Here is a 17,389-nt window from a genome sequence, read left to right on the forward strand (position 1 = left end):
TGACTATCTTCTACAAGAGAGGATCTAACCATCGCTCCTTAACATTCAATGGCATTATCATCACTGAATCCCCAACAATCAACACCTTGGGGGTTACCATTGATCAGAAACTGAACTGGACTAGCTATATTAATACTTCTATCAGACCATGTCAAAGGCTAGGAACCCTACGGCGATTAACTCATCTCCTGACTCCCCAAAGCCTGTCCACCATCTACAAGGCACAAGTCAGGAGTGTAATGGAATACTCTCCACTTGCCTGGATGAGTGCAGCTTCAAAAACACTCAAGGAGCTTGACACCATCCAGGACAAAGCAGCCTGCGTGATTGCTACCCCTTCCACAAACATTCAATCCCTCCACCACTGACCAACAGTGGCAGTTGTGTGTACCATCTACAAGATGCATTGCAGGAACTCGGCAAGGTTCCTTAGACAACACTTTCCAAACCCACGACCACTACCATCTAGGAGGGCAAACGCAGCAGATACCTGGGAACCCCACCAGCTGGAGGTTCCTCTGCACGTCACTCATCAACCTGACCTGGACATATATCACCGTTCCTTCACTGTCGCTGGGATCAAAATCCTGGAACCCGAATTGCACTGTGGGTGTATCCATATCTCAGGGACCTCAGCGGTTCAAGAAGACAAGTCACCACCATATTTTGCCCATCCCTTCCTTTCCTTTGGCTCCATCTTCCTCCTTGCTGAAGAGCATTTTATTCTTGGCTCAGCCTAGCGGGGGGTCTAATTTAGACATATATGGCCATGTCCTCTTGTTGGATCCCGCCTCACTAAACGGGGTGAGGGTGAGATGAGAGAGTGAGCTAGGTCCTATATGTACTAGTGAGGCTTGGCGAGAGGCCCTAAATCGGATTAACGCCACGACTTCTTGTGCCCAGTGGAGCTTAATTCAGTTCAAGTTTTTACATAGGATGCACTTGACCAAGCAAGAATGAGTGAGTTCTTTTCAAATGTGAAGGACGAATATGACTGTTGTTCGCTTGCCCCAGCTAACCATACAGATATGTTTTGGTCCTGCCCCAAACCTGCCAGCGTCTGGGCTTCATTTGTTTTAGTATTATATTGGAGACTCTCAGATTTAAATCCGTGTCTATTGGTAGCCATATTTGGGGCTTCAAATTCACCGGCCTTTCGCTCTGGGGTAGGGGCAGACATTGTCGCCTTTTCCTCACTATAGCCCCGAGGCGAATATTGCTTAGTTGGAGGCCTCTAATTCCACCCAGAACTTCTTTTTTTTAAAATGTATTTTATTACAAACATGTATCATCCACCAGAGCTTCTGCTTGGTTGGGTGATTTAATGTCATTCCTATACTTGGAGAAAATTAAATACACCATCAGGTGGTCAGTGGGGCAGTTTTACCTGAGTTGGCAACCTTTGATTTCCTTTTTTTTAAGGGTCCAGGCACTGCCAGCTGTTGGGGGTTTAGTTATAGTGTTTAAGTTTAATTATGTGTTTTTATTTTAGATTTGCTTGTAATTTTTGATTTTGCACTCTTGGGGTTTCATTGGTTGATTGTTATTTTGTTATTTTGTGAAACTTCGATAAAAATACTTTTGAAAAATATATATATATTTTCAATTCAGGATGATGTGTTTCTTGGAGCGGAATTTGCAGGTGGTGCTGTTCACATACATCTGCTGCCTTTGGCCTTCTAGGTGGGAGAGAGTAAAGTTTTGGAAGGTGTTGTCAATGGAGCCTTGGTGAGTTGCTGTGGTGCATCTTGTAAATGGTGCCCACTGCTGCCACTGTGCGTCGGTGATTGAGAGAGTGAATGTTGAAGGTGGTGGCTGGGTGCCAATCAAATAGGCTGCTTTGTCCTGGATGGTGTTGAGCTTTTTGAGTGTTTTTGGAGCTTCACCCATCCAGGCAAGTGGAGAATATTCCATCACACTCCTGACTTGTGCCTTGTAGTGGTAGACAGGCTTTGGGGAAACAGGAGTCGAGTTACTTGCCGCAGGATTCCTCATGTCTGATGTACTCTTATCGCCTCACTGATAATATGACTTGTCCAGTTCAGTTTCTTATCAATGATAACCTTCAGGAAGTTAATCATGGAGGATTCAGCAATGGTATTTCCATTGAATGTCAAAAGGAGGTGGTTGGTTTCCCTCATGTTGGAGATGGTCATTGTCTGGCACTCGTGTGGCATAAATGTTACTTGCCACTTATCAGTCCAAGCCTGAATGTTACCTAGGTCTTGCTGCAACTGAGCACAGACAGCTCCTGCATCTGAGGAGTCAGGAATGGTGATGAACATTGTATAGTCGTCAGCAAACAGCCCACCTTTTGATCATATGATGGAGGGAAGGTCATTGAGGAAATTATTCTTGAGATGATTGAGCCGGGGACACTCCCCTGAGGAACTCCTATAGCAATATCCTTGGACTGAGATGATTCATCTCCAACCACTACAACCATCTTCCTTTATGCTTGGTATGACTCCGATCAGAGAAGAGTTTTCCCCTGACTCCCATTGACTCCAGCTTTGCTCGGACTCCTTGATGCCACATTCAGTCCAATGCTGCCTTGATGTCAAAGGAAATCACTCTAACCTCACCATAACTCAGCACAGAATCCTCGAACTTCCTGATTACGTGCTTCGGCTGCTCAGTGAATTGGCCATCTGAGTTACCGGGAATCATTTGTGCTTCACTTTACTACAACCAAAAATGTATTCATCACAGAAGGCGCATAAAGGCACAGTGATCTTTCTATTATGCCAAATCCTGAAGATTAAACTCAGTACAATAGCAGGTGGGAGAAGTTTATTCTACGAGCATTAAGTAAATCAGAAACAACTTCAGTCAATTCCAGCACAGCTTATTGCAGATATTCCCAGCTTTGAGAAATCCCACTGCAGTTCACAATCCATTGCTGCCACCATTGACCCTTGGGAAACTAAATAGTTCCGTTTTTCTGTAAGTAATATGCACATAGAGGCTGGGAATTCTTCAGGAGCTGCTCCTACTTTACCATTATTCATTCACCGGAACTGTGGTGGGAATTCTATTTACCTGCGTAAAAGGTTTTCCTTCACACTTCTAGTCAACTTGGGAGAAGCTCCAAGGAATTTCTCAAAATTCTGTCCTACCTTGTGGGGGCTCATTGGTAAATTTAATAGATGACTGTAGTAGGTTGATGGGAAACTTTGGGTGGACTTCTGTTGTGATCCAAGTTCGACATCCATCATGCATAGATTCTGTTGTGGTGACAGTATCTAAAAGTTCATCCATGAAACTCAAGCCCAGGTGGCAGTTCTGTAAAAGAAGCCAGCCACCATCTTGCATGCTTTGAGTCAGCAAACGTCTTGCATGAATCTCCTGACCCTGGCCCATAGATATGGCACGGCAGGGAACATTCTGGAGGAACATTAAAAAGTACAAATCTATCTGTACTTGCAACAGTATAAAATGGGCTCATGTAATATTCAATTAACATCTATGTATTTTGAAAAAAAACGTAACTGTCACTGAAAATACATGCTTATACTCATTGTTTATGATTTTAACTTGCAAAATAATACATTCTGCTTGTCTGTATTTAAATAAAATGTTATCTTAGATCAAAGTAGTAGAACGTTTTGTAATAGAAGTATAATTTTATAATTTATTTCGCAGATAAGATTGTCAAATGCTTTGAAGATGATTAAATATTTTGCATCTTCCCATTAGAAGAGACAAATCAGTTGCATAATTATCAATAAAGCAAGAAAACCTCATTTAGTATTAGAGTGGTACATTAGTTTTCATAAAAAAATAGTTTTGCTTTGTCACATCACACCTTTAAGGATTAGCTGATAATGATTGCCATTAGCAACAGTCATATTGATGAATAGATGCTGCAGACGCCTGCTCCAAGAGAGTACTGGTGTAGAATGCAAACCTACCCATAGAATTACACAGCTTGCCACTAAATTGTCAAATTCACTATAATAGCCCACACAGTAGGTGGGATTTTCCAGCCCTTCCCACTGAACAATGTTCCCCCACAGCAGGTTCCCTGGCAGCAGGATGGGCATGCCACGCAAATCACTGTAGACTTTGGAGTGACCGGAAAATCGTGCCATTGGCCAAGGGTGAGCCGTTTCCTCCAGCAGAAAACACACTGTGCAGGGAGGTGGAAAACTCAACTAGTATCTTTGCTACATGAAATGGAAATATTCATGCTATTGCATTAGTAGATAAAAGACATTTTATCATGGAGACAGAGTTGCATTGGCTAACACATATTGTACCACATTGGGAATGGTTCATGCTGATGTTTGGTACTCAAATGTTAAATTGTCCAAATTTTAAAGCCTTCCATCGGTGAAACCCTAACCCTAACCCTAACCCAAACCCAAACAAAATAAATTACCAGCGTACCAATTTAGGCAACAAATGAGCATCTTATTAATAGATTTAAAATTCTTGTGTATGTGTATATACCGTCGGTAATTTTGCATGTATCCATTCTCAATGCCTGCTGATAGTGCAAGTTGAAAGTTCAGGGTTGCATTATCCATGACTTTCCAACCAATGGTGTTACAGTCAGTTATTTCCAATGGCATTTTGCTGTTATATTTCCGTCACCTCTACCTGTCATATTTTTCTGTCAGAAACATCCCAGTTAATTTTATTCCTTGGATTTTCAATGTTTGTTTTCCCAAAATGCCATACTTAACATATAATTCTCCAGTTTGGGTGTAACATTTAAAAACAACAAGCAGAATGACGAAAATGAATTAACAAAAAATTGCTGCACTTTGTCCTTTAACGTTAGTAATGTACCTTATTCTTGGCCAAGCGTTCAATACTTTCTGTAGGATCAGAGCCCATGGAAAGGAAACACACCATTGGTGTTCGATTATCACTTTCTGCCCACATTGCTTCCATATCGAGAATAACTCCTTCTGCATATTTTTGTCCTAGTGACTCAGCAATGTAGTGACGAGCCTGGGGAAAGCAAGAGCACTGAGAAATATGGGCGCCATCAAATATACAACAGAAAAAAATTAAAATAAGGAGGAAATTCGACAGATACAGCTCAACAGCATTGAAAAACATTGGAAAAACTATTGCCAAAGAAGAAACACATAAATAATTCAGAACATCCAAGAATCAACAATGCAGAAAGTTAGCTGCATGGAAATAAATATTTAATGAAGGAAATTGACCTAAATAATCCACTCAGTAGATCGATTTTCCAGGTTTTGTTGGTCCAGTTCCTCAGGAGAATGGCTTCAATGTTCAATAGTTGAGAAGCTACTTGCGCCTCATGAGTAAACCAAGCCACTACGCCTGTCAATCAAATGATTGACCTGAAGTATACAGTTATTGTATGAATAATATTTGATATGTGGTAATAACTTTAAGTCTGACATACCTGCATGGTAATTTTATGGTATAATTTGCATTGCAGTGTGATCCAAAGTGCATAAAACAGATTATCAGCTTACACGTGCAAGATAGCAACCTGACCAGAATTACTTTAGTAATAGCCAGTAACAAATTTAATCAAGGTCAATCCATTTCAATTCCGCCTTACCAGCATTAAGTAGCTGCTGTATCCATGGAAACACATTCACTGGTGCTTTAGAGTGCCGGTGCAAATTTTTAAAACATGTCGATGCTGGAGAGCTTACCTTTAAAATCTATACAACTTATAATTATTATTGCCTCAATAAAATGGAATCAACATGACCCTCACCAAACACCATGGTCTGATAACCTACAAGGGCGCACACTCTATCAGGGCATTCTGTTCAATGACTGGGCAATAACAAATGATGGCAGATGTGTTACAGTTGGCTCAGTTGGCTAAATCCAAGGTGGAGCCCCATTCCATTAAATAATATGCACATATTCAGGGCCAAAGGTTATTTGGCAGTAATTATGAGTGATCATGGTGTTAAAAATTCACTTACACCTGAATGCGCCAGAATTAACCATTCCTAGAATGTTTAATGGGTAATTAGTGGGTAAGAAACAAAAATCTCTGGCCTTTGCACTGATTTCACGAATGTTGTGGAGGTATTGTTATTGTGCAGCCTATGGAGCAGCAGGGTAACTTGGACAGCAATTTCTGCATTTACTTGTCCACATGTGTACTTCAGCGGTTGTTGTCAGATTGACTTCATAATAATGACGAGCACAGTGAGTCTCATCATAAAAACTGGGTCAAAATTAAGAGGGAGGGAGGTTTATTCTTGGAGAGCGTAACAGGAAATACAAAATGATTTGGAGAAAATGCGTATGTGGTAAAAAATGAAAAATTACTTTAATATGGACAATTGGAAAACACCAAGAGTGGAAGAAAAGGTAGCAACATGTGTACTTCATGCATGGTGTTGAAGAAGCTAAGTAAGGGAGAAGATGAAAAAGATGTAGACGCCACTGCACAGCATCAATCAACAAAACAGATACACTGTTGACATATATAGACACAATGGTCGAGGAAACAATGGTCAAACTGTATAACATTCTGGATGGTTGGAGTATTACACCCAGTTCTGCTCACAAGGAAGAAATACAAACACTCAAGATAGTTCAGAGAAATGCAAGCCGCTGTGTAACCTTGAAAGAACTATCTTATAGAGCTAAGGGGGTGTTTCTTGACGGCCGCGGTGGCGTAATCATGGCCCGAATTGAATGGCACTCACTGCTGAAATAGGCCCCATGAGCTTCTCACCATTACTGGCTGTCTTGCCAACTGATTTGCCAGACTCACGCCTCAGTGTCTAGCTGTTAACAAGAAGAGCTGCTTTTAAACACTCCCTCACCACTCACTCCCAGTCAACACACAAGCATGGCAGCATGCAGAACTGCTCCTCACTTTGGGGATGCCGACCTGGACATATTTCTTCACGCTGTGAATGAACGATGGGTCATCCCGATCCCCCAAAGGGGTCGGAGGGCCAGCAGCAGGGCTACCAGTTCTTCCTGGGAGGCAGCGGCAATGGCGGTCAGTGCGGGCAGCATGACAAGGAGGACCAGCGTCCAATGTCGGAAGAAGGCCAACGACCTGCACCGAGCTGCAAGGGTAAGTTACCACCTCTCTCCTAGCATCAGATCCGCCTGCCACCCCTCAAATTCCTAACCCCACCCCCGCCCACAAATCACTGGCTGACACCATGCAACCTCCCCACATCTGATCTCTGTGCTTTGAAGATGACCATTGAGGCATCACAGCTATCACCCTCACCTTCCATCAGAGCAGAGACACTCATCTCGGTGGCGACATTAGTGGCCTGGCTTCTAGGGCACAATCTGTTGGGCAGCACACACTTACTGATGCACATCTGGTGGAGGCAGGAACATCCATGGGAGACAACAGCTGGAAGTCTGCTGGAACCCAGGACTCAGTTGAGTTCCAGTCAGATGCCGAGCCTCTGGACAAGGTTCTCCCAGAGCTGATGCAGATGTTTGGACCACTGCTGTGAGATTCAGGAGGGATAGTCAGCAACATTCCAGCAAGTGCATAGCCGACTGGAGACGTTCGAAAGGCTATGGGTGCAGGAGATGATGCCAACAATGTGTGGCACTGAGGCCAATACTGATGGTCTGGCAACCGCAGTGGAAAGCCTGGAGCACAAGGTGGTGTCCAAGGCATGGCTCAGTCCGTGACGACCTTGGCTGAGGGCCTTGATATCATGTCCCAGATGCAGGTCGATATTGCCGAGGCAGTATACAGCATGGCCCAGTCGCTGAGGTCATCAACACCATGGTGCAGACAATGGGGAGTTGCCAAATCTGGCAGAGGCAGATGATGCAGAGGCCTTTGGAGCTTACTTCAAGGAGGAGGAACCACTGGAGGCCATCCCAGGACCTGCCACCAATGAGATGTTGGTAGTCTCTAATTCTTCCAAATCTCACGGACTGACATCAGCACATCTCAAGGGCAGCGGGCAGAATAGGGTGGCACAGGGAAACCAGGGATAACGGTAAATCGTGGGCATCAAATGCCTCAGGGCATGCAAAGCAGAAGGCTGCCTCCACCTCTGATGTGCATCCTCTGGACATACCTGGACGTAGCAGTGCACCACGTAAGATCAAGAGGACTGAGGTCACATATTGGGCACATGGGGGACACACGATGTGGGAGGACACTATCATAGAGATATAGAAAATAGACGCAGGACGAGGCCATTCGGCCCTTGGAGCCTGCTCTGCCATTCATTATGATCATGGCTGTTTATCAAGTTCAATACCCTGATCCTGCCTTCCTCCCATATCCCTTTCGCCCCAAGAGTTGTATCTAATTCCTTCTTGAAATTATGCAACGTTTTCACCTCAACTACTTTCTGTGGGAGCAAATTCTACAGATTCCCCACTCTCTGGGTGAAGAAATGTCTCCTCACCTCAGTCCCAAAAGGTTTACCCATTATCCTCAAACTATGACCCCAGCTCTGGACTCCCCCATCATCGGGAACATTCTTTCTGAATCTACCCTGTCTAATCCTGTTAGAATTTTGTAAGTTTCGATGTGATCCCCTCTCACTCTTCTTATCGTCAATGAATATAATCCTAACCGTCTTAGTCTCTCCTCATATGATAGTCCCATCATCCCAGGATTCAACCTATCGGTAGCTTGGCGGAATGTAAATGTCAACTATTCACAATTAAAACATGTCATGCCTGATGCATGTGAAGCCTCTCTCACATTATTCTTGTTGTTACTCCTCCAACCCTTGTTGCTCTCTGCTCCCCCCCCCCCCCCCCAACCCCTGTCCCCCAGGGACAGTGGTCAAAGACCAAATGCCCCCAATGCAGACCCTGTTTGGAGGATGGGTGTGAGTGCGCTGGGAACAGGCTTTGGCATAAACTGAGGAGCAGCAGACCTTACCTCAGAGTGAGTGATCATCACTCTCCTGCCTTGTATATTGACTCTCTGACAGTGCCAACACACGCCCATCACCCTGGGGCATGTTACACCGACCCTGGCAGAGTAGAACAGGGTTGTTGGAGGGGGTGGAGGGATCACAGAGATGATGGGAGGTGCACGTGTTGAATATTTAGGTAATGGAACCCCTTCCTGTCAATGAAGGGTTGATGCCTCGGTGTGCGAAAGTTGAAATGCGTGCCATCAATTACCCCCTGGACCTGGGGCATTCCGGCGATGGCAGAGAATCCTACAGCCCAGTTATCTTTGTGGGCTTGGTCCAGCATCAAATTTGATGTAGTCTGCTGCCCAGCACACAGGGCATCCGTGACCTCAAGGATGCACTTGTGGGTTATAGCTCCTGATATGCTGCACACGTCCCTGCTTGAGCCCTGGAATGAACTAGTGGCATAGAAGTTCAGGCTGCGGTGACCTTCATGGCTGTTGGGGCAGGTGTCCTCCTCCTCCAAGGGAGGCCAAGTCCACGAGGGCGTGGCACAGAAGCTGCACTGCCTCCTTTGTGAGGAAGAATCTCCTGCGTCACATGCTGTCCGTTATTTCCTCAAAAGACCAACAATTCCTGTGCATTGTGGGCCATTGTGGCGCCCACCTCTGGATTCCTCTTGTCCTGATGGGCGGCCAGGCCTTTATGTGTGCAGTAGCCCCCAGGACACGGGTCCAGCCCTCCAGCAAGCGTCAAGGCTGCTGCCTTCTCTGGCATCCAGCCACCTGGACTGCCACCACCACACGAAAGCATCTTCTGTGGGATCAACACCACCATCTATTTTGGTCTCTGTAAGGAATTGGAGAAGGAGATAGAATGATAACCAGTTGGGGCTTCCACCGCGGAACCCTCAAATCCCCTACCCTTAAGTGTCTCATATTCCATCCAGGGAGCCAATTGTGCTGGAAAACTTTGCTCTGTGTGCTCATCCCTGGCTACATCAGGAGCCCTTAGACCTAGACCCCTGCCGGGAACATTAGGGAGACCGTGCTGAGGTGCCCTCCCCTGATCCACGCACTCATCCTGTGGTCACAAAGATATCCCCAGTGCTGAAGCCCAGCTCTTGAGTGTTTGATTGTTGGCTGCAGCAATTATGGTGCTACACATCTGGAGTTCAGGCAAAGTATTCAGTCTTCAAAGATAGATTGAAATGCGATGCAATAATCGCTGTCTGAGACCTGGCACGTGTACCCACAAGAATATTTTGTTCATTAAACGGTCAACAGTACCTTTATACAAAGAGAGGAAAATCAACTACTTAACAGTCCATATATCACACCAACCATTAATCAACAAGGAAAAGGCACCATTCCATATGCACACAAGTATCTTTTCGCTACAGAACATCAGTACAAACACACAACTACAACAGGTGCAGTAAAACAGCCTCGTCATCCAGCATGTTTGATTCAAGGTGACGTGCTCGTCAACATGCAGCACTCACATCACTCACAATAAAATCACCAGCAATCTGCAAAAGCATTCCTTCAACACCTTAATCAAGTTGCACATTCAGATCAATCCGCCTCTCTCGCCCCCCTACAGGTCCCAGCAGTAGACGCCCCAGCAGTGGAAAATTGCACCGACCCAGAGCATGCCAGAAAAGAGAAAAATACTAAAGCTGGCTTGAAGGCCTCATAGATGAAAAGCCCTGCTCTCCGACTGCCAACCTATAACGCTTCAGTCCTCCGATCAAACCCGATCCTCCTGAGGGGAATCAAGTGAGCTAGAGCTTCATGCCAGAAAATGGAATTGGCTTCTTACCTCCTCAGTTCCCCTCAGCAGCCAGTGCTTCAGCTTCATGTTTTAAAAAGTACGAAATGACGCCCACGTGATTTCTCGCTGAGGAGCCAGTTAATTCCCAGGAGGGCGTTACATTTGGTGTAAACCTCATAAATTAGATCAAAATTAATGCAAATTGGAGTGAATAATATGCTTGCCATATTTGGATAAGATCCGGAATTTGCCATTGGGAGGGGGCCGGTTAGATGGCAAATTGATTCGCGCCCGGGGTAAACCTCAACTTTGGCCTTTCCCGCTATTTAAACAGTGCACCCAGATCCACGCGTTGGTTAAATCGCGGCTGGAATATATCAGTATAGAAAAAGCAGATGTGGAAAATTGTTTTAAATACTGCTCATAAGAGAGCGGAACTCAAATTTCAACTCATAAAAAATATTTGAGGATTGTTATCAGAATTTGTTTCCTCGCTCCAACTTTGGGGAGAGATTTACCTGAGCAATGGTACGGTCTGGACACCAACTGCGAATCAGTAGTAATTTACGGAATGTGTCCAATGTATTGTCATAGCTGTCAGGGAGAGGAGCTTCCTCTGGAGCTTCGTTGTCAAACCACAGCTTCCAAGCTTTATCATTTTTCCCCACTTGCGTTAGCAGTTGAGTGAATGGGTATGAATGAGAGAGCTGCACCAGATTTAGCCAGGTCATATCAATGATCCATTTCTTTGGTTTGGGTTCAACAGAATTGAGGTCTAAAGAGGCGCCACCTGCACAAATAAGTAATGCATATTTGATTATTACGAACAAACTGAGTAATATCAACTGGTACAAAGATTTATTACTATTAATTTTGACACTGAATGCAATAAAATTAATTTATGCTCCATTTAATCCTCTTTCCCATCACAAGGTAGCAACTCTGTGCACCTATTAAATATCAGAAGTCTTAGTTAATTCCCTGTCACCAATTTTCAGATTCTAAGAGGTTATGTAGAAACATGAAAAATGTGCTCTCCATTGCTGACTTGCTTCTACTTGTTGTCTTCCCTGAAAAGATATTCTCAATTTTTTGAAGAATCATGACACCGGGAAGAGCCAAAGCACTGAAAAAGCTAAACTTGATATCTAATCAGATAACTGCAGCATGATTCATGAAGTACACATTAGATCTACTTCAGTTTTCCTGGTTTAAAATTGTAAATATTTGCATTGTTGATATCTGAGACATTGGCAGGGATTTTACAGCCCGGCATGATGGCATTCCATGCAGCGCATGCGGCAAGCCATTCAAATCTTCATTAATGTTGGCGGGATCAGAAGATCCCACCGGTGGGAGTGGCCAGAAAATACCACCACAGGGTAGAATTTATTTAGTGCGACAGATTGGCAAACCGGTGAGAGACCCACGTCCCTTCTATTCGGAATGCTCGGCACTTACCTGGATAGCGTTTGGCCTTCCAGGCAATTGAGCCCTCAATAGGATGGAAATTGCAGCCCCGAGAGCTGTCGGCCAATTAGAGGCTGGAAGCTCTCTAGTACCAGTACTGCCACCAGAAGTGGCGGTACTACATGCGAGCTCGAAGGAGGAATCAGCTGTCGATCTCCATGCAGAGGTGAATGTGGATGGGTTGTGGGTTATTGCAGAGGGTGTCGCTGGTGAGAGGGATGGCATCGTAAGAGGAATGACCTCTCTTTCATTGGTCCCTCTCTTCCTTCATGAACAAGAGTCACCCCTCCCTCCCCTTGGAAGGCCACTGGGAAACCCAAAAGGACTGGCTGGGCAACTTTGCTGGATGGCAAGTCACTGCACCCCCCTCTCCCCGACTGCCACTGGTCGAATACTTAAGGTCCTCAATGGACTTTCATGTGGGAAGGTCGCTCTCCACCCTTCCTAACCAGGGTTTGTTTAGCACAAGGTGGGAAGACAGCGGGTCCCCACCCCACACCCTTTCCGCCTGATCACTCGATGCTCTCACTACTGAACCTGCTTCTGCAGGGGTGGGGGAGCCTTAAATTCAGCCTATTAATGGTAAACACATTTCTGATAAGCTGTTATTCTTCGAATAAGATTGTAAAAGGAGAATATTCATAAAAAAGATCATCAATAGTCGTACATAATGAAAACAAATAAATGATTACACGTACAACATTACTGTTATCACAAATTGGCCAGGATTTTCTTGGCAGCTATATTTTAAAATATTTATTCATGGGATATGGGCATCTGTGGCTGGGTCAGCACCTATTGCCTCTCCCAAATTGCCCTTGAACTGCTAGGCCATTTCCGAGGGCACATAAGAGCCAAACACATTTCTGTGAATTTGGAGTCACAAGGAGACCAGGTGAGGTTGGCAGATTTCCTTCTCTGAAGGATCAGATGAGATTTTACGACAATCAACAAAGGTTTCATGGTCATCTTTGGACTTTCTAAATTCTAGATCTTTATGGAATTCAAATTTCACCATCTGGCTTAGTGGGATTTGAACTTGGGGCCCCCCAGAGCATGATGCTGGGTTACTATTGCAATGACAGTACCATAATGCCTCCCCCCGCCATCTAGATACCGAGCCCGATGGGCAGCCGGTGGGACCACAACGGCAATCCTACTGTCTGCAGCCTCTTAAATGGCTGCTGTCAGTCTCATCACCCAATTAAGGAAAGCAGGGTGTCTCTCCCTGTCAGCTTGATCCAAGGGCCAGCAGATCTTCAGCCTCAGCTGTGCCTTAGTGAAAAGTAAGGTTTATAATCTGTATTATCTATGAGTTTATTCTGTAACCATTTTTCAAAATTAAGTGGTTCAGTTTTGACATTTTGTTGGACAATTAACAGTCAAGTTAGTTGGGGAACAGAAAAGCAGCTGTTTGTGAAGAAACAAAATTGTTCTATTATTTTATGCTGGAGCTCCTTTGGGTTTTGAGCTGAAGATATCTTAATGGTCAAAATGCAAGTAGGTGTTTGTTTTTGAATCAATTGATGGGACAGCTAAAGCAACCTGAACTCAAGATGACATAACATTTAAACAAACCATACATTGCTTTAATTGATCTGTACCAGAAAGGAAACCTTGTTTCACTGATATTATGATATGAGGTGGTCTTAACTGTTGATTTTAATAGCTTTAGTATGGGGCTTGAGTTTAAATATGTTAAGAAGAGAATGTGACTTTATTTAGGCTTAGCTGTACCGATGAAAACATCTGAGTTTATGACCCATAATGCAGGGGTTGCTGTAAATTTGGAGTGACACAAGATGATTTACACCCTATAGCCAATAGGAGGAGTGAATTTGGACCATCTCAAAAAAAAAGGAAGGAGGAATGGGAGACTGAGGGATAAAAGTTGAGAAACTGTAATCCTTGTTGGTATAATGTTACCATGGTTTCTGGGGTATGATTATTCTGCACACAGTTCAACATCAATTCAAAGACAAAGACAAAGAAGGGGCACATAGTCTGTGCTGACAACACCAAGAATTCCTGGGACTTTGAGAGATGAGAAGCTTTTATGTTCTCTTCACTGCTTCTTGGTAAGTCGATTTACATAAAATCCTGCTTAATCTATTCTACTCAATTCATAAGTACCAGTTATTCGTACCCTGTAGGTCAAGCACAACTGAGGACCCTAGTGTTGGAAATTAAACATTTGGACCTCAGAGTTTTTCTTAATTAATCATAGAATCATAGAATTTACAGTGCAGAAGGAGGCCATTTGGCCCATTGAGTCTGCACTGGCCCTTGGAAAGAGCACCCCATTTAAGCCCACTCATCCACCCTATCCCCGTAAGCCCACCTAACCTTTTTGGACACTAAAGGCAATTTATCATGGTCAATTCAACTAAGCTGCACATTTTTGGACTGTGGGAGGAAACCGGAGCATCCGGCGGAAACCCACGCAGACACGGGGAGAACATGCAGACTCCGCACAGACAGTGACCCAAGCAGGGAATCGAACCTGCGACCCTGGAGCTGTGAAGCAACTGTGATAACCACTATGCTACCGTGCTGCCTCAAAACCCTCAAAAGGGCAGCACGGTAGCACAGTGGTAGGGCAGCATGGTAGCACAGTGATTCAGTGGTTAGCATTGATGCTTCACAGTGCCAGGGTCCCAAGATCGATTCCTGGCTTGGATCACTAATTGTACAGAGTCTGCACGTTCTCCCCGTGTCTGCGTGGGTTTCCTCCTGGTGCTCCGGTTTCCTCCCACAAGTCCCCAAAGACATAGGGTGCGATTCTCCGCTCCCGCGACTAAGTGCCCATGCCGTCGTGAATGCCGTCGAGGTTCACGACGGCGCGAAACAGCCCCGATCTTGACCGATTCAGGGCCCGAAAATGGGCAAGGATCGGGGCCGCGAGAAACTCGAGGGGCGTGTCGCTAAAGCGTTGTCAGCGTGCGCCGGGCATTGGCGCCGCATAAAAGTGGCTCCGCGGCATCCGCCGCTCAACTGGCGTCACCCACGCATGTGTGGTTGCCGTCCTCCCCGAGGCCGCCCCGCAAGAAGATGTCGGATGGATCTTGTGGGGCGCGGAGGAAAGGAGGTCCTCCTTCAGAGAGGCCGGCCCGCTAATCGGTGGGCACCAATCGCGGGCCAGACCCCTTTTGAGTCCTACCCCGGTGAAAGAACCCTCCTCGCTCCCCCACATGCCACCCCCCCACAGGCCGCCCCCCCCCAGCGTTCCCGCGCTGTTCCCGCCGGCAGCGACCAGGTGTGGATGGCGCTGGCAGGAAGCCGTCGTTTTGGGAAGGCCGGTCGGCGCATCCGGGCCTGAGAATAGCGGGGGTGGCGGAAATTCGCCATTTTGGGTGTCTCGGGCGATTCACCGAACTGTGCCGCGCAGAACTAGATAGTGCCGATCTCGCCGCTTGGGTGCATCGCGGGAGGGCGTCGGACCGGCGCGCATGAAAAAATGGCGCCCCAGGCGATTCTCCCAAATGGCGCGGCATCGGAGAATCGCGCCCGTACTGTTAGGTAACTTGGACATTCTGAATTCTCCATCTGTGTACCCGAACAGGCGGAATGTGGCGATTCGGGGCTTTTCACAGTAACTTCATTGCAGTGTTAATGTAAGCCTACTTGTGACAATAAAGATTATTATTACTCTTTACAGTGGCAACTGCTGAGGCTGCAATGCGAATGAAAGGATGCCTCTACTTTGAGGATAACTCGCAGGGGAGATATAAACATGTTTTCTCTGCCAGGGCAAGGCAAGAATGGCCCAGTGATCGAAAGGGATGGAGCCATGGGGGTCCGCCTTTGCCTCAGAGGACCCCCTCTTTGGGCACTGGTGCCTCCAGATGTGCCCCCCCCCCTCCCCATGGGAAGCTGCAAGGATCCACCTCCATGCAGCTAAATGACTTTGCCACACAGCTGGGAAGCTGTAGAATTCCAGTGACCTGGGTAAATGGCGGTTGTTCGGACCTTTAACTTACTTAATTGGCTGTCTATCTACAGTCAAGAGCGGTCAAACCACTGCCGTTCCCACCACTGGTTAAAATGGCTTTGCAGTGAGACTGCATCAGAACACCCACCCAAACTCTCACTCAATATTTCACTACTTAAGAGTAAATAATATTTTCCTAACCAAACCTGCGCTTGTAAATGTTGCCCCATTTGAAATACACATATATGTTTTGCACATGTTGGTAAATGGCCCTTTAACTATATTTTGTAATGTAAGCTAGAAATCATTGTACAACATTCTATTTTTAAAGGAAACCATTCAGGTACTTGCCGGCGGTTGGCCCTGATATACTTATATGCAGTGTGAGCACATCTTTCAGTGTAATTTACTTCACATCAGTCATGTTGACACACAATCATACTGCAATTTTATACACCAAAGTGTCAACTATTGAATGATCCATGCAGCAACGTAATGGTGTAACTCAAAGGCATCGCTGTGAACCAAAGAGCTGAATTTTAATATGTAGTAGCCTGTGGATTTGGAAGCAGATGGGGAATTAAAACAAGGGCACGTGATAGTGGACCAGGAAGCCGAATCCAATATGCCGACTTTCACCAGGCTTCATGTGAGCTACCCTCATGGGAGAGGTGGTTTGTTGATTGCAATATGTTAATCAGTCAATTACAGAGGTATTAACTTGGCCTTTGCAATTTAACTGCGGTGTCGTGTTGGGTGTTCTGATGCACAAATGATCCAACACGGCTATAGATGGTACAACTCAGTTTTATTGTCTAAACAACTGTAACAACTAACTACTGGCTTGGGCACGTGCTTCACCAGCTAACCTGTGGACCCAGCCCTATCACTATCTTAGTGAGGCACTCAGCACATGGTCTATGTCTGAGTGGCACGCTGTGAGCTCTGTGCTCTGAGCTATCTCCTGGTAGAATGAGCGGGAACTGCGGTGTTCACTGTTTTATAGTGCGTGTGCTCTCACTGGTGATTGGCTGCGATGTTATGTGTGTGCTGGTTGGTTCAACTGCCTGTCCATCAGTGTGTGTGATTGCACCATGATATGCTGATGTGGATATCATGACATGTGGGTTCATGGGTATCCCAGGCGTCCTAAAACTCTCAGTTAAATTGGCAACAGCAGAGCAGCAATTGAGGAAATTGACGATATTTCAGAGAAACATGACAATAAGTATGCAGCAGTCTTCTGAGTTGTATAGGGAAAGTCTGGAAGATAAGTTTGATTCAAAGGGACTGAAATGTTATCTTTGTCATAAAAAAGGACATGTGAAGAGTGAATGGTGTAAATTGTAAAGCAAGTCTCTAGCATTTGTAGAATTGCACA

General features: G+C 45.4%; 1 protein-coding gene across 1 annotated transcript in view; it reads right to left on the minus strand.

The window, feature by feature from the left end:
- Positions 1-17,389, minus strand: part of dnah5l (dynein, axonemal, heavy chain 5 like) — a 585,621-nt gene that overhangs the window by 82,557 nt on the left and 485,675 nt on the right. The window contains exons 67-69 of the mRNA XM_072508719.1: positions 11,126-11,397; positions 4,798-4,962; positions 3,120-3,387 (exon numbers count right to left, since the gene is read on the minus strand). Of these exons, the coding sequence (XP_072364820.1) occupies positions 3,120-3,387; positions 4,798-4,962; positions 11,126-11,397 (705 nt within the window). The remainder of the gene's footprint in view (positions 1-3,119; positions 3,388-4,797; positions 4,963-11,125; positions 11,398-17,389) is intronic.

The sequence above is a fragment of the Scyliorhinus torazame genome, chromosome 6 (assembly GCF_047496885.1).
Source record: "Scyliorhinus torazame isolate Kashiwa2021f chromosome 6, sScyTor2.1, whole genome shotgun sequence".
NCBI lineage: Eukaryota > Metazoa > Chordata > Chondrichthyes > Carcharhiniformes > Scyliorhinidae > Scyliorhinus > Scyliorhinus torazame.